At 38.7% G+C, this 24,367-nt stretch overlaps 1 protein-coding gene across 1 annotated transcript in view; it reads right to left on the bottom strand.

Annotated features, from left to right (window-relative positions):
• Positions 1-268: 268 nt before the first annotated feature.
• Positions 269-24,367, bottom strand: part of ABCB5 (ATP binding cassette subfamily B member 5) — a 108,667-nt gene continuing 84,568 nt past the window's right edge. Inside the window, 8 exon segments of the mRNA XM_024738434.1 lie at positions 269-466; positions 2,132-2,278; positions 7,933-8,109; positions 8,112-8,144; positions 9,953-10,116; positions 10,119-10,149; positions 13,140-13,296; positions 24,081-24,221. Coding sequence (XP_024594202.1) covers positions 269-466; positions 2,132-2,278; positions 7,933-8,109; positions 8,112-8,144; positions 9,953-10,116; positions 10,119-10,149; positions 13,140-13,296; positions 24,081-24,221 — 1,048 coding nt within the window.

Genomic DNA, 24,367 nt, shown 5'->3' with positions numbered 1-24,367 from the left:
GGGGCCTGTGCGTCCGGAGACTGTGCTCTGCAGCAGGAGAGGCCACAACATTGAGAGGCCCGCGTACCGCAAAAAAAAAAAAAAAAAAAAAATCTGAAGGGAAGATGGTGTGTAAACAGAACATGTCTGTACTTGAATAGCATGATTCTATTGATACATGCAGTAAAGGAGATCAAAGCATGCCAAATAATTATTAAGTAATTCCTAATTCCTACTAATTATTCTTTGCATTACACAAAGATCAAAATATGTGTTAACTCCAACAGCATCACTGCACTGACTGTGCATTTACTAATTTAAAATATATGTCTCGATTTCTCAGGAGCTCTTGATGAGTTCCTTGTTCCTTTATTTTTCCACTGTGCAGAACCACTATCAGATCTGCATTCTGTATCGTGGAGAGTCTGTGAGCCACAACTAGGCATGTCCTCCCCTTACTGGCCTTATCAAGGGCATGCTGAACCACCTGGAAGAGAGAAGGACCTGTGATTGCTACCTTGGGTTAAATGCTAATAAACTTGCGCAAGTCAAATTAATTTAGGTAATCTAATAACATTCATTGTGTATTTGCTTATCTCCAAGGAAACTACCCTACTTTGTGAAATACCCTACTCAATAGAAATCTAGAAAAAGTAATTATAGACACATTAAGTAATACTTTTAATTTGAAGAGCTTTCGTGACAATCAATAAAAATTAGGTGGTTATTTGTGTGTAAGTAAGTGGTTCCAAAGTCAAAGCCGGAAAGTAGTATTTCCATACCCAAGTGGAATTGTCTAATTTACTTACTTCATTTCTTCTCACAGTTTTATTTTTTTATTTGTGTTGGTTTTTTCTTTCTTTTTTTTAATATTTAGTTGTAAAACTGTCCTGGCTAAAGCAGCATCTCAGCTACAATGAGGTTATAATGCTATATGAGAAGAAATGAGGGAATTCCCTGGCGGTCCAGTGGTTAGGACTCTGCACTTCCACTGCAGGGGGCATGGGTTCAGTCCCTGGTTGGGGAACTAAGATCCTGCATGCCATGAAGCATGGCCAGAAAACAAACAACAACAAAAAAGAAATGAAAGTGGAGGGTGAAAACCAATATTTGCTGAGTATATAAAATATTCCAATGATGGATATTTCATTTAAATTCTTTCAGTAACTCTGTGAGGATTATTTTCATTTCCCTGATGGGTAAACCAAGATTTGAAAAGTCCAGGTCCCTGGACCTAGGCCACACTGCTAGTAACTGATGAATCCAGGATTACAGCCCAAATATGTCTGGTTCCAAAAGTCCCATTTTTTTCTTTCATAACACACTGTCTCCTTGGAAATAAAGAATGATAATCATCTACAAATAGCAATTGTGTGGTGATTAATCACATGGGATCTTAGGTCAGACACCATCTATTAAAATTTAGGGAAGTTTCTTAACTTTTCTAAGCCTTAGTGTGCTGATCTGTAAAATGAGCATAAAATAAGCTAATTCATCAAGTTGTTGTGAGATAGTAGTATATAATAAGCACTTGATAAATATGAAAGATTATAATTCATTCAACCAACATTCATTTAACAAATAAGAACATGCTACATGCAAGAACTATTAGGGGACAAGGACATAGTAAAATTAAACATCTGAAGGACCTTGCAGTGTAGGTTTATCGTTACATGTCTGTTTGCCTCCTTGTTTCCTTCTCAAACAGAGCTAATAGTCTATAGAAGGTAGAGTAGCAGGCTCCAACATTGCAGTGTAGATCACTCTTTTATGTATGTAGATTGCCTTATTATTTTGTTTGGCATCATTAAAATAATAATAAAACAGGAAAGTAATTTTCCTTTCCTCCACTCAAGGAAAGGCTTTTTCCTTGAGTGGAGAAACATTTCAAGAATTGGGTCCCTTTTGATAATGAGACCAATTCAAATGAGAAAACCTTTCTAAAACATGAGATGCCCTGTGTCCCAACTCTCTCCCACCTCCCCACCAGCCTCTAACCTTTTTATAAAGGCCAAAACCTTAATTACAACTGGTGACCCTATGACTACAATTCTCTCCAGGCCTTTCTTCCCCAAACTGAGCTTCATTTCTTCCACAATACTCCACTCTCATACGTCATATTACATCCTGAGATGAAAGAAGAGGATGTTACCTTTTCACTCTCATTATCAAGGGCTGAAGTGGCCTCATCCAACAACAAAATTTTTGGTTTTCGGAGAAGAGCCCTTGCAATAGCTAGTCTTTGTTTCTCACCACCAGAAAGCTGTGTTCCTTTCAGTCCAACTTGTGTGTTGTATTTCTATTACAGGAACGTGTAATTAAGAAAGCAAGGCTTGGTTATTTAAATTAACATGGCAACTGTAGGCGAGAGCCATCTAAATATTTCAAATTTTGCTACTCTCTAAAATTTGTGTCCCAACAAGTACTAAAATCTATTCTTGGGCTTTGTTGCTAATAAATGCTAAACCAGCAGTAAACACTACCATCTCATTTACATATCTAATCTGATCACAAACAGTAGACCTTTGCCATTGTGCTTCTACAAAGGAATTGTTCAAATTAAAGCATAAGAAAAAAAATTATTAGGGAAAAAAAGTTCCCAGTAAGCACAAATCTTTCCCCATTAAGTTAAATTGTCTTCTGTTTTCAGATCAAAATGATTTAAAGTATCGTTTTAAAGGAAATCATTGGGTTCCTTAACTTTGACTTTCACCAACCCTCTATGGGCACATCTCTCCAGATGCCGTGATGCCCTTCTCAGAGGTGCAGGTATCATCCTAGCAGTAAGTTAGGCTGACATCTTGAGACAGTCCATTCACCTTTTCAGGCCATGATAGTGACATTTAGCACTTCACAATGTTTCTACACTCTCCTACATACTAATGACCCCTTTTTCAGTATTACCCTCCATGGAAGGGTAAAGGAAGTTTTTCACTTATCCTGAAGCCATCCTAAATCACAATGGATTAGCAAGCAGGCTCCCACTTGCTTTCTAGGTTGTCCTGTTAACTCTGCTTCCCTCCAAGGTTTCATACTGCTTTCTAGTAGCCCTTGCCAGTTGTCTGAGAAATACATGCCATTGGTACCCAGACAAGGATGTGTGGATGGATGAGCTCCACTGGGAAAGTGAGTCCAAGTGTACAGCCTTCTAAAGGTGGATCCTGTAGCAGCATTATAGAGAAGATGCAGCACATGACTGATGTGCTATTTATGTTAGTGCCCTGGAAAAGCCTGATTCAATTGCTTTCCCTCCATACCTGGCTGCCTTCAGGAGGTGCCTTTCCAGCAGAGTGGGTTTCCAGAGAGCCTATGATATAACTTTATAACAAATGTGTCTGCTTCATGTCAAAGTTCATTTTTCAACTTAAAATGCTCAGTTGCTTACTTTATATCAAACAATGGGTATCTGAATTACTAACGCCCAGTAAAAGCATCCTTTCTGAAGTGAATGCTCTATGAAGAAAACAGACTTTAGCTAGCTCCTCTGTGATTTTTATCTGGGATTGCTAGCACTCTGGGTCTCTTCCTCCTAAAATGCATTTTATTAAAATTGGAATCATAGGGCAACAGATAATCAGGTAAAACTCTGTAGTTCATTTCCACACACTGCAAAGTTCCCATCTCATTAGAGAATTCAATCTTAAGCCAAAAATTGAGAGAGGATTGGGTGGGAATGATAATGGGCTTGTAGCTCTTTCTGCCAGTCCAGCTTAAATTGTAAATGTATGTGGATTCCTCTATTATAGCTGAAGAAGATACAATACTAGCTTAGAAATCACTTTGCATCTCTTGGCCTTCTCTGGCTTGCAGGGAGATGTAAGTCTCAAGAATGAATTGGTTGAAAATACAGTTCAGATGTTTTTGCCCATCATTAAGCAGAACAGATTATAAATGTGACTATACACGTCGTCTCAATAGCAACCCCAAAACATATTCAGACACTTAAACTGAAGGTTTTTGTTTGTTTTTAATGAAGAACCATAGGCTTTCATTCTTTCCTGTTTAAACTGAAAATCTAAATTTTCTGGCAAACACTGGGATAGTGAGTGCCCTAAAATCACCTGTTTTATGAGACACTGAAGGGGCAATGGCTGTTCAATGTGAACCTGGGTCTAAATACCAGTTGGATCCTGGAGGGAACATCAGAAAGAGTCTAGTCCTAAACCAACTGCATTCTGGAGATTCCCTGCAGGCCCTGGAAAGGAGTTTCAGGGTGGTTCCAGTGGGAGACATCACGTGGCTTGACTGAGAGCTGCCACCCTGTGAAATTGTGGCTGCTAGGGGACATCTACACCTGCTGTGTTTCTCCGAGGATCCTCAAGACCAAGTCAGTGTTATGCCAACTCGTCTTCCAGGCTGATATTTCCAAATGCCTGCAGGTTATCTCCATGGCACATACCATAGATGTGTTACCCTTAGCATGCTCTGAGTTGATGCTCTGCTATTCACCCTCCTGCCTTGATCTGACAGATAGGTCCATAATCCTTTATCTGAAACCCACAGGGCTATATTTGTTTAAGAAGTCTATTTTTTTTTTTACTTTAGAAGAAAATATACTATAAATTGTACATACTATATATTATATATTTAATATGTGATATATATTATTTAACACCCCCAGAAAGGGCTGGGTAGCAACCAGTAATCAAATATATGAATATTTCTGTAGAAATATTTGACAATTCATTCTAAGTAGGACTAATAAAGATTTCATAAAGCCTCACATCATTTTGGCCACCCAACAAACTGACATCAAACACATGGTCTTTGTGCGTGAAGGGGAGAGGAGGGCATGGAGTTTAAGAACTTTTGGAAATTGGAACTGGGGGAAGGAAAATGTGGACCTGAATTTCTCTCATCTAGACTGTTGTAATGTACCAGGACTTGCCCCTTTCATGCAGTGTATGCCATTGCCACAGAGACCACAGAGCCTCTTGCATGAGCAAACAAAAGGCTGAGCTTCAAATGCAATTATTTTCTTTAAAAATTTGATCATGTCAGTTCTCTGCCTAAAAATGTCTAGCGGTTTCCCATTTCCAAACGTAGCCTGGTAAATCAGAACCTTCGCATTTAGTCCATGTGCATATTTTGTTTGGCTTCTTCTTCTCAATTCCCAAGTTTATGCTTTATGCTCAGAATTTTAAATTTATTTTCCCCAAAATACCTAAAACCCTTTCACATATATGTGTTTCTTCATGAGCTTATTCTGCCTCCTAAGAATGGTGTTGTCCCCTCTCTGCCTAGTGAACTACTCATTCTTCAAAACCCAATTCAAAGCAACATCCTCTGTGTGGTTTTCTCTGAGCTCCAGTGACACCATCGAGAACATGAAGGCCAAGATCGAGGATAAAGAAGGCATCCCCCCTGATCATCAGAGGCTCATCTTTGCAGGCAAACAGCTGGAGGATGGCCACACTCCTTCTGATTACAGCATCCAGAAAGAGTCGACCCTGCACCTGGTCCTCCGTCTGCGGGGTGGCTGTTAATTATTCAGTCTTGCATTCATAATGCCCAATGATGGCATCACTCTGCACTCTAGCCATTTGCCCCAATTTAAGATTAGAAGTTACCAGTTTTAGTAATAGCCGAACCTGTTCAAAATGTTAATAACGGTTTTTTTGCATGGTTAAAAAAAAAAAAAAGGAGACTTTGTCATTCCTTCTTCTGTACTCTCACCATATGCTCTGTGTGTTTTTATTCCAGCAAGCTGCCCAGTGTATTATGTACTTTCTTGCTCACTTTCTACAGACAACCTTAAGCTAAGTCCTGACAATCCACTTTTATGACATCTTTTACATCCTTTTCCTTGTTTTACTTCACTTTATAATTATTAATTCAGGTCTTCATAACTTAACCCTGGAAATAGCTCCTAAGTGATCCCCCAAATTCCCTATCTTCTCTTCACTCCAAATGGTCATTTTCATTGCTGCTAGACTAGTAGTTCCACTGTCCTATTCCAGAATGATATTTTGGCACCAGATTTCTCTATGGTTGTATATATTTTAGGGGTAACAGTGATATGAAGGTAAACTAAAGTTTAAAACACTGAGAAACGGGCTTCCCTGGAGGCGCAGTGGTTGAGAGTCCGCCTGCCGGTGCAGGGGACACGGGTTCTTGCCCCGGTCGGGGAAGATCCCACATGCTGCGGAGCGGCTGGGCCCGTGAGCCATGGCTGCTGAGCCTGCACGTCTGCAGCCTGTGCTCCGCAGCGGGAGAGACCACAACAGTGAGAGGCCCGCGTACTGCAAAAAAAAAAAACCAAACAAACAAAAAAAACAAAAAAAAAACACTGAGAAACAAGCTATTCTTTCTTTTGGAAATAACATCATCTTGATTCTCAAAGTTTATTGTAAAAAGGACACTGAATCTCTGCAGTATGTAGTTTTGGGTAAATCTGAGAAATAGTATAATGAAAAGAATGAAAGATAATAAGCAATTTAAGGACAAAAGTCAAATGGTACAAATATAAAATGGATAGCATTTTACCATGTATAAATTAAAGAAAAAAACCTGTCAGGAGTATGTGGATAATAATCTGACCCTGAATCAATAACGCAATGAATGCCTTAGTAAAAAAAGGGAAAGACAAAGGGTCACAATATTGATAAAAATATGTTACTCCTTCTATTATAGGTAGTAATGAAGAACCTTACTGGAGTTAGGGAAATTGTATTAAAGGCCCATTTATAGTTAGAGGCATCAATTAGTGTGGACAGGAGATGGTGAGGGAAGATCTAGTAGTATAAAAGAAAGTATGGTGACGAGTATCCTCCCCCAAAGAACAGGGCACTAGATTAGTTGTTTGATATAATGCTTACTAAACTTTGGCATTTCCTTTTAAAGAGAGCTAGAAAATCACATTATAAAAGTTGTTTCCAATCAAAAGTAGGTATCTGTATTTTTATTTTATCTATGTGTATATGTAGGTTTAAACAGATATTGCAAGAATTTTAAGGGGCAGTTACAGTGTCTCTATGCACTACTTCTGGATTTGTATCAATGCTTGCTATGCTAAAGGCTTCTCTACAGTTAGCCAAGATTTTTAACTTTTCTGAGATTTTGTGTCAGCCATCACAGCCAATACAGAAAGGTCACAAAAATGGCAGGCATTTACTTAACACTTGAGTGGGAAAAGGAGGCCCTAAACAAGTCAATAAGCACCAGGGTAATTTTAGACTGTGATGAGTGCCCTGAAGACTATGTGATAGGCTATAAGGGCTGGTGGGGACTCTTTCAAATAAGGTGGCCAAGGAAGGCCTCTGCAAGAGTGACGTCTGAAAGATCTTGAAAGTTAAGGAGCTGGCTCTTCAAAGAGCCAGAGGAAGGGAGGCCCCAGCTGAAGAAATAGCAAATGTAAATGTCCTGTGGTAGGGAAGAACTTGGCCAACTGATGAGACAGAAGGAAGCCAGTGTTGCTGGAGCAGAGGGAGCACATGATGTGCAAGGCGCTGGAGAGGCAAGCAGGGCCAGATCATCGAAGGCCTTGCCAGCCACATAAGGAGTTTTGACTTCATTCTTCATGCAAAGGATGCCATTAGGAGGTTTTAAGCAGGGAGGGGTATGATTTACTTTATGTTTTTAAAAGATCCTTCCAGTTGCTGTGAGGAAGAATTAGAAAGGGGCAAGACTGGAAGCAGGAAAATAGCTTAAAAAGCTACTAAGATTGTCCAGAGGCGGATGATGGTGGTGTAGACATGGCAGAGTATAAATGAATAGAAGGTATATAATCAAAATATGAAAATTAATTCAGTGAATATTAATACAGTTTGGTCTTGGAAAAAATAGTCACACAAAAATCTCAAATTTTGCTTTTTATATCTAACTTTACATTAGCTGCTAGAAATAACTAAATTGTATAATCCATGGAGCACATAAAAATAACCACTTAGGCCCAATAAAATACTTGGGCTTACTTGACAGCTTTGTAGTTCAAGATTTCACACATTTTCTTACCTCAGGGAGACTCTCAATAAAAGAGTGGATATTCGCTGCATTTGCTACTTCTTTTATCTCATTCAATGGCACGACACAGCTGTTATCACCATAGGCAATGTTCTCAGCAATGCTACAGTTGAATAGCACAGGCTCTTGAGAAATGATTGCTATTTGGGAACAGAGCCACTGTACTGTACGTTCAATTCCTTTGCATCCACACCATCAAAGAGCTGCCAAAAGCAGAACGGAAAATGGTATGTGAAGATCCAACAACTGTATCATGTTCCGGTTCACGGTATTCAAACATATACAAATCATAACAAGAAGGTTAGGAATTCAAGCTGTTTCATAGTATAATGTTACCCAAGGAAGGTTCATAAATCATATGTTGTATAGAAGCAGACAGCATGTAACTGACTAAAGTACAGACTCCTAAACTTACTTGACATTTCTAGGAATGGCTATATATTCTAGAGACCTGCTCACAGTCTAGAATAACATCTGGTGCTCTGTATTGAAGTCAGATAAAAAAATACCAACCTCCACTGCAACAGGACCCCACTTTATTAAAGCCTGGTAAGAGAGTAGGTGCAGATTGATACAGTAGTCCACATGCAGAAATAAGTCATTTTGTACAAAGCCATGTTTATTCACATGGACGTATAACAAAATTCAAGTGACATTTGATGAGCATACCTATTATGTGATGGGGACTCTTCAGACACTGGGGAAACAGGAATAAACAAGACAAAGCTCTTACCCTCCTGTAGCTTATATTCTGGTGGAGAGAGGCAGGCAATAAGCACACAAACAATAACATCAGAAAAAAGAAAGTGTCATGAAGACAAGATAATGGGATAGAGGGTGACTAAGGGTGTGGTGAGGATTTGGGAAGGGGGCGACGGGATGCATTATATTCTATCTAAGGAAGTAGCATTTAGACTGAGACATGAATGATGAGAAGACATTGGGAAAGAAGTTAGAGTAAGAACATTCGAAGCAGGGGAATAGCAAGAACAAAGGTCCACAGTGTGTTTAAAGGACATAAAGAAGCCAGTGAGACTGACACACAGTGCATAATGAGCTAGGAGGGGTAGGAGAGGAGTTTGGAGAGAGAGGCAGGGGCCAGATCATGAACGACCTTGATTTGATGGTATGGACTCTGGTTTATTGTAACTGTGGTGGGAACTCATTGGAAAGTTTAAAGGAGGGAGTGTGCTATGCTATGTGCAAATAGGTGAATGTCGCCTGATTTTCATACTCATTGTTAACTCATTGTTTTCTCTTGTAACAAGGCAGCCATTTTGGACTGTTCCATTTTTCAAAGAGTCTTTGAGACTCTGTGATGGGGAAAAGACTGTAAATTGCAGCAGAAGGATGACTAACATGACAATTTTTGACTTTTATGGACTTATGGTTTTTTGTGGGGGTAGGAGAAGGCAGAACAGGAAATTGTCTTTGTGTGTGTGTAATTTGGTGGTGGTTGTGGGGAGAGAATAATTGAAAATCTGAATACAAGTTAAAGTAAGAAAAGTGCCAGGTGAGAAAAACAGTCCTTGGAGTTCAAAGGAGGGAGAGGTTGCATTTTTTTGAGATCAGGATGCAGAACTTAACGGAGCTGATTGAAAGAAGCTCTAATCATGTCTAAGGTTTTGAGAGTTGGGAGGTGGAGATGGCCAGAGTGAATAGCAGGAAGCCTGAACCAGGGAGGCAGAACAGAGTGACAAAAGAGCCCAGATGTTGATAGTACACCCATCTTCCAACACCTGTATTCTAAGAGAATTCCATGGCTTAAAAGATCAAAATTTCTGCTCTATAATGGTTGAAGAATCTTTGGAGCTTTCATCTTAGCCTCAAAGTCCTATCCATCATTTCTGTTATTGGTTTGCTTATCCTCTTAGTTAAGGCATAGAGATTTTTTTTTTTAACTACTGCACTGTTTGCCCTCCCCAAATCAGCAAGGATGCTTAAGCCCAAGGGAATGTTTAAGAATAGCCCCACTAACCCCCAGATAAGTTGTATTTGAATTCAGTCTTACCACTTGCCCTTTCACTGGGTCATAAAATCTCTGCAGAAGTTGGACAGAAATGCTTTTCCCACAGCCACTGCTCCCAACAAATGCTACAGTCTTCCCTTTCTCAATGCTGAGGGATAAACTGTGAAGGATTAGAACATCTGGGCGGCATGGATAGAAGAAAGAGACTCTCGGAACTCTATATTCCCTTCATATGTGTCCTGTGAAAGAAAGTTGGCAGTGTTTAGAGGATGACTTAGAAAGGCTGTAACAAATTATAGCACATTGGCTGAGTGCTTTCTGAGAATTGTGCATGTTTCCACAACCATTTTAATTTTATTATTTTTAAAATAAATTTATTTATTTTTGGCTGCATTGGGTCTTTGTTGCTGCGCACAGGCTTTCTCTAGTTGCAGTGAGGTGGGGCTGCTCTTCGTTGCGGAGTGCAGGCTTCTCATTGTGGTGGCTTTTCTTGTTGTGGGCCCTAGAGTGAGCGGGCTTCAGTAGTTGTGGCACATGGACTCAGTAGTTGTGGCTCGCGGGGGTCTAGAGCACAGGCTCAGTAGTTGCTGCGCAAGGGCTTAGTTGCTCCGCAGCATCTGGGATCTTCCTGGACCAGGGCTCGAACCCGTGTCTCCTGCATTGGCAGGCGGATTCTTAACCACTGCGCCACCAGGGAAGTCCAACCATTTTAATTTTAAACATTGTATTCCTTTCTATAGAGTTGCTGACTGCATATTTGTTTCTGTCACTTCTGTTGAGATTTTTTTTTTTTTTTCTGTTGAGATTTTTATATCTGTAGTTCTTGTCTTCACTACGGGACTTCACCAAGTTCCTAAAATCACTAGTTTCCTTTGGCTTCAGTACCCAGTCACAGTGCAATCTGTAAATTAGCTGTTTGACCAGCTGCTCTAAATAAATACATTAAAAAAAAAGTAGTTTGTGCTTTATAGACATTTATTGCTTAATTCAGCATAGCTGGGGTCCTCATCAACTGTACATATAAATGTTTTTCTGTTGTTTTTTTTTTTTGCGGTACACGGGCCTCTCACGGTTGTGGCCTCTCCCGTTGCGAGGCACAGGCTCCGGACGTGCAGGCTCAGTGGCCATGGCTCACGGGCCCAGCCACTCCGCGGCATGTGGGATCTTCCCGGACCGGGGCACGAACCCACGTCCCCTGCATCAGCAGGTGGACTCTCAACCACTGCGCCACCAGGGAAGCCCCTATAAATGTTATTTTTGTAGGTTGGACCATGTTTTACAGTTAATATACATTATATTTTGAATTCAGATTTATGTTAATTGATCATTTTTTGGCAGTGACACTTGCCTAAAAGTTTATCTTTCTCTCTATGCTTCTTTCTCTTTAGTGGTTGGTAATTTGTAAACCAATACTTATGTACACCAGGGATGTTTATAAAAGACTTTCCAGAATGATCAGTAAATGATGATTAACTTTCCATTTAAGTATTTGGTTCATAAGATTTTAGGTTCTTTTGAACTTCATGTTTGCCCTCAATCAACTGCATTTTAAGTAGTCAGGTTTAATAGTCATGCTCAGCATATTCCAAGCCCAGTATATAGGTAGGAGGCGGGGGTAGGTGGAGGGAAGGAGTACCAAAAACTGTTTGACAATGAAATTATTCTGTTGTCAAAGGAAAGAAATGTTAACATATGGTTAAGAGGTCTAGAATTAGAAAAAAATATTTCCTGGAAGGATATATGCCAAAATATTAAGTTTAGTAGTAGCTTATTTTAAGCTTATTCAATGCTTTTTGTTTTGCCCACTACAACACATGAATATTATTTATGAAAAAAAAGTTTTTAAAATAACATCAGGATACTGCAGAATAATGAGAGTGCAATTATTTCTGTGTATGCTCTGGTGCCTTTTGGAAAGGCATAGAGAGATGTTCTAAATTTCTAGACTTAATACCTTTAAAAATTTATTCCTACTATTTTAAACATTTTGTTATGGAATATTTCAAACTTCTATAAAAGTAGAGAGAATAATATGTAACGGACTGCTATATGCCTATCTCCCAGCTTCAATAACTATCAATATTTGCCAATTTTGTTTTACCAGACTTTAACTTTTTTAAAGCATAGGGACTGATATTTAGAAGTATACATATATTAAATAAAATAAAGATTAAATAACAATTTTGTAGTCTTTATAAGGAACATTTCCACATTCTATGTCTTGTATACAGTTCTATGAGGACATTTATCAATGAGATGCTCAATCCCTCTATTGTAATGTTTAGAAAGAAATGAGTAGTAATATTAAATATCTAAATTATAAGATTAAAAAAGTTTCCTACATACTTTACTTTCCAAAAGACAAGTATAAAATCTTCTTTTGACAATAATGTATCTTAGAGTATTCTATTTTGAGAATTTCATGGTCTTTTTGTTTCTAACAACCAGCATTCCTTTTAATAATTATGAAGTTCTAGTGATAATGTACTATTTTAAGCTATCGTACATATAAATCTACTGTTAAAATTCTAGAGGGAAATACTCTTAAATGAAAATTTTCTTTTAAGTATATACCTAATAGCTATTCTTTTAAATTTAAAATGTCTAGAAAAATTGAATATATGTTTAATGTATAAGACTACTATTGAGAGACTTATTTTGAAATTATACGATCTTCCTATTGCTTCCCTTTTAATATTCACAGTCTTTTAGAGTTTGTGACTAAATATGTGCATGTGTTTTAATATTTAATAATTTAATAAATATAGTTCCCTTTTTCTCTCTTTTGTTTGCAGATATATTTCCCATGAAAGATGGCATCTGAAGTTGCAGGGCACTATTTACTTTGCATTTGTTATCAGAGGAAAAAAATGAATAAATCCTAATGCAAATCTTTATCCCAGACTAAAACTTTTGCAGTCTAAGTAAAATGAAATATATAAATCAATAATTTGTTCCAGAATATTCTTATGGCATCAGGCAAATAAATAAACTAGAAGCACATATTTTAAAATATAAAGTCTGTACATTTTAGTAACAGAGGTGAAAATTTGATTAAGACCCCCTTTCTCCCTTTGTAGCCGTAACAATTATTTATACAAGCTTTTAATTCTTTATAGCATTCTCTTTTGCAGTTATCAGATAATGCCTTCATTTAAGTCTCTATTTAGAGAGCATGCGTATAGACAATTAATAATAAGTGGATATTTAAAATCAGAGTTGTGCTTACGGGTTTTTTCCATTCTTGACTATAGCTGTCTATAGTTGGTTTCTTTTCCAACAAAGCAAACAGATGTGCAGCCCCAGATTTGGCTCTCGAATATTCAGGTGCCAAAACAAGTGTTTCTCCAATGGTCATAGCTCCATATGCAATTGCAGTAAAAACTCTATCAAAATATAAAGCATTTGAATCTCAATTAGGTCTGTTTTCAAACAAGAGCTGTGAAAGCGAAGGAAAAATCAGGCACTGGAATATAATCTTTTGGCCCAGACAATACCATCAATGCTGAAGGCCTAACAATATCTCTTTTGTGATTTTCTACCACATAGTGATCATCCCTTGCCTTGTACACCAAAATAACCTTTGGAGCTCAGGTAATCTTAAAAATTTCTTTTCCAATTAGAAAGATAGCTCAAAGGCTCTAACTAATGAATATAAAACTTCTTAGCCTCCTTGATATAAGGCTCATTTGCTTGGAGATTTAACAGAGAATTCAACTAACAATAGGAAGAATGTGTCACCAGTAGTGAGATCTGAATTTACACAGTAGATATGAATGTTTTTTTTTCTTTTTTTGCATATAATGTAGTTAGAACAGATAACTGATGTCAGATGATTGGTTATCTGTCTGAAGTGCTACATGATTTAAAGAGAGCAAAGCATGGAGATTGTACTTTGTTAAGGTCCTCAAAACAATATCTGACTAAAATATACCTTAGCCAGGCTGGAAGAAGAGCTTTGATCTTTGGTCTGCTATAGATTATGATCTCAGTCTTAAAATATGTTAATTATAAAATGTAAGTGTGCAAATGATGTTTGGAAGCACACAGATTGTTCACAGAAATGTGGCATATCATGTGGCCATGGTTAAATATTTTCCTCTCATTTCCTTTTTCATTTTAGCCATGAAAACATATTACTAGAATGAAAAATAATGCACCTCAGTGGCAGAGCTAAAGGTATAATTCCGTTTCACTGGCAATATTTAAACATTAGGCAGTAAAAAGACATCACAGAACCCAGTTGTTTGTTTGCTCTGCTGGATCACAGCAAGGTAAACACACTGGTCTCCTTGTGAACTTCTTCAGAGATGGGACCTACTAAGCGCTGGATTTTGATGCAATCTCTTCAGTGACACAGACCTCAGATCTTGAATCCTGTTGTCTTTACAAATGTCAAACACAGTATAAAATATACAAACAACCAGTTTACTGGGATGTGAGACACTAAAATTTTGTAGCCACTAGTTCTGTGATGTCAAGGCAGTTTTAGTACTAATATTTAGTAAAATTATTTAGAGCTCAAAATGCCATTCAAAATACTTAATACTCAGCTATAAATATCAGAAGTGGTTATTGAATTTAGGTTACACATCAGAGGTTTTTTTTTTTTTAATGCAAGGAAAAAAAAACAGGCTGAATCAGACTCCAGCCTCAGTCTGATCCAAGAGTCAGCAGGTAAGATGGGAAGAGAATTGGATTATGAGTCAGGAGACTTGGATTCTAGTCCCACAGGGATGGACGCTTCTCAGAACAACTAAGAAAATACCATTTTCCTCTGATTTGAGATGTGCCAAAATATCTACCTGTCGTAAAATTTGTGTCATTAAAAGTCAATTTAATCATTTGGCATAAATGTACAAAGGCTAATGTCTTTGTTAGGTCTCCCATAAAATGAAATTTACTGAGAAGGGTAGAAGGGAGAACTTGTTTCTGTGAGAGGTAAATGATCCAAAGGATGCACAATAGAGCAAGAAGAAAAGTTTTAGCAGAGAAGGGAGAGTACCAGCTAAAAGCCCTGATGCTGTCTTTATTGTGTATATGTTGAGGGGAGGCTAAGTGGGATGGGGGTTGACATTGATGAGGATTACATTGAGGAACCTAACTTTGTGGTGATGGGACTATCTGGAGGTTGAGTCAGGGACATTAATCTCCTTTATACTTTTTCCCCAGGTGGGTTCTTTATAAAGAGGCCAAAGCTGGTCTGCTATAGAATCTGTCCTAACCTAGTCTGGCCCAATTAGCTAGAGTGAACTAAGTTGCATTTCACTTCCACTTAGAAAGTATTTATTGCACAATAACCAGTGCTCTAACTCCATGAGAGAGTTAAACCAGATCCTTCAAATTGGTCCAACCTCCTGGAGGCATCTGAGCCAAGAGCTTACTCCAGAGAAATGTTCAGGCCGACTTCCCATGCCAATGTTGGTCTTGGGAATTTCACCCATTTGGGATATACAAAGAGGAATGATTTGCTATAATGATGAATGTTTTAAAGTCACTAATAACACATTTGTCAAAGCATTAACCTATCATAAATGCTTATATAGCCCCTTCACGCCCAAATAAGATTACAAGAAACATTCCACCGTTCAGAAATGATTTTCATGTTGAAATAATTCTTGAACCATAAATATGTAAAGCAGGAATTCAAAAACCTAAAATTTAACTTCTACAACTTTCTTAATTTAAATTGTCCACGGAAGAAGAAATCTTATCTATAGTTTATCCTTATATGGATTTACACTGAGTTTATACTGCTTTACTGAATTTATAGCAAAAACCTCCAGGTTGGCTGGGGTTGAGGAAAGAGAATATTGAGCAGAAAGAGGTCTGGAGAGGGTTTTCACGTGCTAGGCTTCTTCTTTCCTAGTTTTATGGATTCTTCATGGGTTCATGGGGCCGTTGTCACTGCACCATTACTACAATGATCCTTCCAAGCATTTTCAAGCAGTGGGGAAATCCCCTTGCCCATCATTGCTGCTGAAATAGAATTAGAATTTTTTTTTAAATAAATGTATTTATTTTATTTATTTATTTTTGGCTGCATTGGGTCTTCACTGCTGCGCGTGGGCTTTCTCTAGTTGCAGCGAGCAGGGGCTACTACTCTTCATTGTGGTATGCGGTCTTCTCATTGCTGTGGCTTCTCTTGTTGCAGAGCATGGGCTCTAGGCGTGCGGGCTTCATTAGTCGTGGCTCGCAGGCTCTAGAGCACAGGCTCAGTAGTTGCGGCACACGGGCTTAGTTCCTCCGCGGCATGTGGGATCTTCCCGGACCAGGGTTCGAACCCGTGTCTCCTGCATAGGCAGCCGGATTCTTAACCACCACGCCACCAGATAAGCCCGAATTAGAACTTTTAAAGGATCTTTTGGCTGGGAACAACGTAAAAAAGCATAGAAATGAACAATCCTAATTTTAATACAATTGATCCAAATAGAAATACCCAGCATAGTTACTGGTTCAGGTCTATTTGTCTCCCCTTAACCCTGCTCCCATATCTAGCTTGTATACCTTTGGTGACTTATTCTAAGAGGAAGTATACTGGGCAGTTCAGAGACTGGACTCTGAAGCCAGATCACTGGGACTACATCCAAACTCCACCATTTATTTGCTAGTTCTGTGACCCTGTGCATGTTCTTTGTGCTTCTGCTTCCTTACTGACAATTGGAGATAACAAGACTATCTACATCTTATGGGGTTGTTGTGAGAATTAAATACATTAATAATATAAAGTGTTTAGTATAGTGCTCATTAAGTGTTTAAGTTATTGTTATTCCTCTCATGGAACTGAAAGTTAATGGGACACTTTCTGTTGGAAAGTAAGTTCTCACATTTCTATGGATGTAGATTAGCATAGCAGGTCACACCACAACTTCTGAAGTCCCCACTCAGTAAGTTTCTTTTTTTTGACTGGAAGACAGAGTATCTTTCCTCACAGGGGTGGCCATTACAATTATTCCCATACTCATACTCTTTTCCCCTAACATCCATATAACAGTACAAAGATCCTTTTCTTTTCACCATAAATCCCTTTCTCAACGGAAGGGAGAGAGAAAATATACAACTTATATTTATTTGGTACTTTGGGTTTTACAGAATGTTTTTGTATACATGTTACCATTTGATCACCTAGGAGTAAGGCACACACATCACTTTTTAATAAATAAGGAGACTCTTTATCTCAGAGAAATAAGCAATTTGCCCAGAATCACAGAGCTATGAAACTGTAGGACTGGAACTTGAACCTCCTTGTTAACTGTTTTCCCTTACACACTGCTCCTTCTAGTGGAAAGCTGACCTGAACTGTCTCTCCCTGCATGTTGGGGTTTGTTACCACTTGTTTCCCATTTTAGAATCTTCAGAGGACCCTAGATAGCAAATCCCCCTTGATTTGTCTCCTTTAGATCCCTTCAATGGTTGATCCCTCTATCTGGTCTCCTTATCTTTTCCTCCTAACCTCTGCATAATCTCTGGGGAGGAGCCTGGCAGAAGCTGGGTGGCTGCCATGGCAATGAACACTGAAAGAAGACTTTCCTGTTTTCCTTGTTTTGGCTAACTAAGGTTGTTTTCCTAATTATGTGAACACAGTTCCACGGCTGCCTGGCCTACCAGAGCAAAGATGATGGTGGAGATCTAGCTTGCTTTCTATCCTTTTTTATTCCAAGCTGTTAACCTACTATTAATATTCACTGAAAACCCACCTATTGTTCTTTTGGCCAATAACCACATTAAATATTCAAAGTTCAATATGATTTCCTGTCAAGAACTGCATTTGGATTTTTGGAGGACTAGGCCACAACACATAAGCTGCTTGGCTCTCTGCTTATCAGGCAGTTTTCAAAGCTGTGGCTTTTATAATTACTGTACTGAAGGCTGTCATGCTTTGATTCTTTCTTACCCATCTGCTCTACTTAGCTTCCTGCTAATATGTGTAGCAAAGAAGGAAGAAACAGAGAGAGGAAAGTTCTGACGCGGGAGTATGGAGAATAACAGAAACCTCTGCTGGGCACTAATGGTTTCTGGACTATACTGCAAAAGGCAAGTTAGCTAGAAACTAACCTAAAGGCACTAAAATTCAGATGGGAGAAAATAAACTTATGTTGTATTTCTCAAAGTCTGTACATTTAGACTGAAGTAAATCCAAAGTGTTGCCAGGGCTAACAGAAGCAGAAGGGGAGATTTTTACTACACGTATGTGTATGAGAACGTAAGTAAGAGATTTTCTGAATGCCTATGCATTGGCTGCAAGGCAGCAGAGGGAAAATGTTACCACCTTTTAAAAAAATGCTCATTTCAGGGCTTCCCTGGTGGCGCAGTGGTTGAGAGTCCGCCTGCCGATGCAGGGGACACGGGTTCGTGCCCCGGTCCGGGAAGATACCACGTGCCGCGGAGCGGCTGGGCCCGTGAGCCATGGCAGCTGAGCCTGCGCGTCTGGAGCCTGTGCTCTGCAGCGGGAGAGGCCACAGCAGTGAGAGGCCCGCGTATCGCAAAAAAAAAAAAAAAAAAAAAAAAATGCTCATTTCAGAGAAACTTCTACAATAATAGAGATGGATGGAGACAGTTTCTACCATAAGAAATGTATGTTGCCTATTTTTTTTAGAAGAAAAAGCTAAGGTTTTGGTTAAGTAGCTTTGCTGATAACGTAACTTTATGAGCACATCAAGGGATTCTGCTGTTAAAACTCCCTTTGTGCATCTCCTTCTATAAGGCACACTGTCATTTCTGAAAGAGAGACAGCTTATCCATCCTGGTAGCTATAAATCATGAAAATACATTCACATTTTATAGAGTGAATAAAGCATCTTTATTTTATACAATAAACTAAAATATGACTTCCCCAATTCTTATATAATTCTAGAAAAGTTTCTGGTAATGGCCAAAAGAAAACCCTGAGGTTTCAAGTAGCTATGGAGAGCAGCCTGGAATTCAGTCCCTATGCTCATATTTCTTAAAGAGTGATCTTCAGATTCTGTGCCTCAGAACAGTCTGGGATGTTTGGTAAAACGTAGTTTCCTGGCCCTACACCAGATCTACAGATCTCTGGGTTAGATCTGTAGGGTGAGCTCCAGGTATCTGCATGTTTAACCAGCTCCTCGATTGACGAGTTGGGAAACCATTGATTTAGAGAATGGCACAAAGTTCTTTTCATGTAAGGAGGGTTCTAGTAGGAGAGAGTTTTCTTTGTAAAATCTTCCATTCAATTAGCTGATTATATAGAAAGCTGTCTCTGTCCTTAGATTTTGGAAGGCATAGCGTCCTTTAGGCCAGGTGTAGTTTAGTGTGTCTAAAGGGACACTTGTGACATGTTTATGGTAGCTGGGGACCACTTTGGGTCGCTAAGAAAACTGAAGATTTTGCTACTGAAGACAAATCTCATCTGTTCACATTTTGCACAGCCCCATACCCATATTTCCCAGAGCCTCTCTTCTTTGTCCATACTATAAAAGTATGGGTATCCTTACTTTGTTTGTAGTCTGGTTGAATGAAACTCAAATCAAAAATGATACTTGTGGTCTAAGCTCAGATAGCTCCTTGTTTCTTCCTTCCCTCAGGGCACTAGGAAATACCAGTGTGATTACTGTTCATTAATCGTTGCTCTCATGTTAACAGTCCTACATATGTTCTGACAGCTAAAATTCTTACGTCTCCAGAAACGACCCTTTTCAATGAATTTAATGAAAAAAATTCAGGATGTATGGTAGTCCAGCAGGAGGAGGAATTTTTGTATGGGGGCCTTTTGATTCTTCTATATTTTAGGGTCATAAACTAATATTAAGCAAGTTACTTGTTCCATTTATGGTAAGAATCAGCCCAGCTCTGGATATTTAAATGGAAAACTACACAAGAATTTTTAAAAAAACAATAATTTTATAGAAAGGTTCTATGAAAGTTTGTCACAGAATTAGTAATAATAATTAATAAAAATAAATGTCAACTAAGCAAAGCCCCAAGCATCTTGAGTCACGAACTTGAATCTGTGCTCTGCCACTTGCTGATTAACTGACTTTGGGCAAGTTAGGTAACTTCCTTGAGTGTTAATTTTCCCCATCTGTACAATGGGAATCATAGTATTTCACAGGGTAGTGGAGAAGATTAAGCAGAAAATGTATTATAAATCCTTAATACTAAGTAAGGACTCAATCAAGTTTGGTGTTATAGTGATTATCATATGAAACAGAATTGTTGGCAGCCTTGAGAGGCCCCATTCAAGAAATGTCCTGCCTGATGTCATTTGCAGGCATGATAGTGATTGCATGATTTTGAAGTTGTATCATTCTTTAACTAAGAAAATTCTTTGCTTAGTTTTAACCTAAACAAATCTCAGTACGGAGAAGTAGACTCCCAGCTACAAACATTCTACTTTTCTATAAATGGCTGTCTTTGACTTATGCCAAAGCACTTGGATGTAGAAGGGAAGAAAAAGAGAAGAATCTGTAAAAAACAGGAGTGATGTGGAAAAGTTGAATCTGGGAATACATTTCCAGGAATGACTGGACTGCTTAATTATGCACCACTCCAAGTCTCTCCCTTTATTTTTGGTTCAGTCTTTCATTCAGTGAATATTTATTGCATGCCTATGATGTTCCAAGCTCTTGTTTTTGGCTCTAGGGAAACATCAGTGACCAAAACAGGCTAAGCTCTGCTCTGACTGAGCTTACAGTCTATGCACTCAATAAATCTGGAAACAAAAAAGATAATTTCACATAGTGGTAAGTGCTATACACAAACTAAACCATGGTAATGGGATAGAGAGTGATGAGGAGAAGGGCTAAGAGGACTACTTTGAGCCATCAGCAAAAGTCCCTCTGAGGAGTGGACTTAGGAGCAGAGGCTTGGATGGTGAGAAAGAGGCAGCCCAGTAAAGAACTGAATGATTATTCCAGACAGAGGAAAGAGCAAGTGCAAAAACACTAAGAAGAGAGTTCCAGGGACAGAAATGCAAGTAGGGGTCTGATGTGCAGATCACAAAAAAAGACAATGGTAGATGAGGTTAGAAAGGAAGGCAGAGGCCCAAATGTGTAGAGCTTTCAGGTCAGAGTAAGGAATTTGGTTTTATTCAAATTTCAATGGGAATTCATTACAGTATTTTAGTAAATTGATGGAACTGGATTTGTGTTTTAAAAGATTAGCCTAGCTACTGTGTGGAGAATGGATTACAGGGAAGCAAGAGAGTGAGTACAGGGACATCAGTGAGCAGGTAGTTGCAGTGGTCCAGTCAAGACAGGCAAAGAGATAAAACGGAAGGTAACATGGGTAGAGATGGTAAGAAGTATTTTGGAGTTACAGCTGTTAAGACTTGGTGCTGTATGTGGTGGGTGAAGGCAAGAGAAGAAATAAGGGATGACTCTTAGATTTTTGGGCTGAGCAACTGCATAGATGGTGGTGCTGTTTATTAAGATGGAGAAGTCTTGGAGAAGAGACACTTTGGGAAGGAAAAACTTCAAATTGTGTTCTGGACACATTAAGATATGATTAGATACCTAAGTGGAGATGTCCAGTAGGTAGTTGGATAAGCATGTGGTATTTAGGAGTGGGGTCAGAGTTGGAAATACACAGAAGGGAGTCATCAAGATACAGGTAATATTTAAAAAACCATTAGATTGGATGAAATTACCAATTAGAGTGTGTGGATGAAAAGCACTGAGAACTCTAAAGCCCCCCAACACGTGGAGGCCCAGCAGAAAATCAGGAGCCCGTAAAGGAAATAGAGGAGGAGGGGCCAATAACAAAGGAGAAAAAGCCTAGAGAAGAAAATGTTTCAGGAAGGAGAGTATAAAATGCTGCTGAGAGGTCAAGTTAAATGAGATGGGAAAACCGGACACTGGATGGGTCATGGGTGGGCAAGATGGAGGTCAGTGGTGACCTTGATAATGAGTCTTTCTAGTGGAATGGTGGGAATCAAGGCTTGACTAGAATGAGTTTAGGAGAGGTTGGAGATGAAAAGGTGTAGATAACAAGAATAGGCTACTCTAGAATTTGTTTTGCTGCAAAGGAGAACAGAGACATTGAAAGTAGGCAGAAGGGGACTTAAGGTCATGGGAGAGATTTCTTTTTCTTATGACAGGTGATTATAAAGCAAAGAAATAGTAGTGACAGAAACTGATGTGAAGAGATGACTGCAGGAACCTATTGCAGACAAGGACCTTAGTTCTTGCATGGAGATGGCAGGCATGGTGAGTCAGTGGTACCCTAGTGAGTTTGGTGATGGGAAAATGAGGTGATTCTCTCTTGATTGCTTTGTTACACTATCTTCAGCTAATTTCATTAGAAAGTAACTGGGATTATAATTGCTTTTATAAATGAAAATTCTTCTGTGAGAATTGATAAAATCATCAGACATCCTACATTAGTATAAATATATTTAATTGGCTTGCTCTCTACTAATACCAAGGAACAGTTATATGAAGGAATGGGACACTGGGGATTTAAAGATGGCTGCAGAAAGTTTAGAGCAACGTAAGGAAGACATGTTCTGAGTTTCAAACAATTGGCTTGCAAGCAAACTTTTGGAATACAATCAATTTTTAAGCTTGTGATTGCCTGCATTTCATAAGAACCAAAGAAACAACTTGCTAATTTAGTGCAGGCTGGTGAACTGAATGAAGTAATTTAGGTGATTCTACATTTGGTTTCTTGTTAATTTATCTCTGTAAACTAGTCTGTGTAATCAGAATGAAGTCCAGGGCTAAATGTCATAATTGTGATTTATATGTTCACACGGACAGTACTGCACACTGTTTTAGAGGGTAGGAAAACATGGTAATACAGGGAGCCTAAAATTCCTGTTGACATTTTACCTACAGATTATTCCATTTTATAAGAAAATCTGCTTCATGAAACCTCTAAGTGGCCCCATAGATTCAAAAATATTAGGTTGGTGAACTGTGGATGCTTTCCTTCTGAGTGCCTAGCAAAGAAACTTCCTGGGAACTCAGTTAATGTTTGATAGATAAAAAAACAAACAAATAAACACATGAAGAGGAACTGAAAATTATTCCAAGTTATTCTGAAATTATTTGGCTTCAAATGACTTTTGGTCATTTCTTCCAATTGAATATATCCTCAAAGTACAAATTTGTGCCACCAATAAGGATATTCAAAAGAATGTGTCTGAGTGTTGAGAGGTAAATCCCAAAGAGGAGTTCCCGACATTTTTTGCCAAATGGAAGTATCCTTGAAACAGGTGTAACCTCCCAAGTCATTATATTGAAGAGGCTGATCCTTGCTTTGATGTGTATGTTTTGGTGGGTTTCTTAAAAAGAAAATAACGTTACTTTTTGGAGTCAAATATTGTATGGATTTCTCTAGCTCTAAACACTTAGCAGTGACATTTATGATACAGATTAGTAACAATCTGACATTTTAGGGAGACTTAAGAAGCTCAGAATTAATACCCAAGATAAATTTTTCTAATTTCAGAATTTGAATTTAGGTGTTTATGTGAAGTAAAGAAATTCATAACTATGTGAACAGAGTTCCAAATAGAAGCACCAACAAATGCTTTGGGAAGAGGCAGCCTCATTGGGATGCCGTGATCAATTCTCAATGTGACTTTTCTGAAGAGAAATACTCATTTACATGTGTTTCTCCTGGAGTATTTGCTTAGCAAGGAACTTACCTCACTGATTTACAGTCACACTTGATAAAGCCATCTCCACCTTGGAAGATAATGGTTAACAAGAAGGCTTTTTTTTTTTTTTTGCGGGACGCGGGCCTCTCACTGCTGCGGCCTCTCCCGTTGCGGAGCACAGGCTCCGGACGTGCAGGCTCGGCGGCCATGGCTCATAGGCCCAGCCACTCCGTGGCATGTGGGAACTTCCCGGACCAGGGCACGAACCCGTGTCCCCTGCATCAGCAGGCGGACTCTCAACCACTGCGCCACCAGGGAAGCCCAAGACGGCATATTTTACCCCTACATTCCCAGGTCTAGTAAACTGAAGTAGGAAGCAATTCATCTGGGAGTTTAACTCAGACTACCTGTGTTATATCAGTATTTTACCAGCTTGACTGCACTTATATCAATAGATACTAAATAACAAAAAATTTTAAAATTTCCCCAACATGTCTTTTGCATATATATGATTTAAATGATAATACACTCTAAACTAGACATCTCTCTGGTTAATTTAAGTACATAACCCATTTACAGGGTTTATATATTTGTCCAACTTACCTGAACATGCCCTCTGGGGTCATTCGTCCTGCTTGAATTAAATAAGTTCCAAATCGAAAACATGCTGCATAGGCAAAATATACAAAGGCATGGCTGAATGAGTAACAGATTCCAATGATCTGTGCTTTCTTCAAGGTATTTCTGAAATGCACAAAATTTACTAGATAATGGGGCATGAGGTATAGTAAGGTCCTTTAAATAAATGTAGAGTAATGAATACAGAAGGTAAGACATGTTATCATTTAGGGGGTATACACTTTTTCTAATTATTAAAGAGAAAATGACTT

Source organism: Neophocaena asiaeorientalis, unplaced genomic scaffold, assembly GCF_003031525.2.
Source record: "Neophocaena asiaeorientalis asiaeorientalis breed wild unplaced genomic scaffold, Neophocaena_asiaeorientalis_V1.1 scaffold89, whole genome shotgun sequence".
Lineage (NCBI taxonomy): Eukaryota > Metazoa > Chordata > Mammalia > Artiodactyla > Phocoenidae > Neophocaena > Neophocaena asiaeorientalis.
Note: the sequence above shows the minus strand (reverse complement) of the source record. Positions and strands in the feature narration are given on the sequence as shown.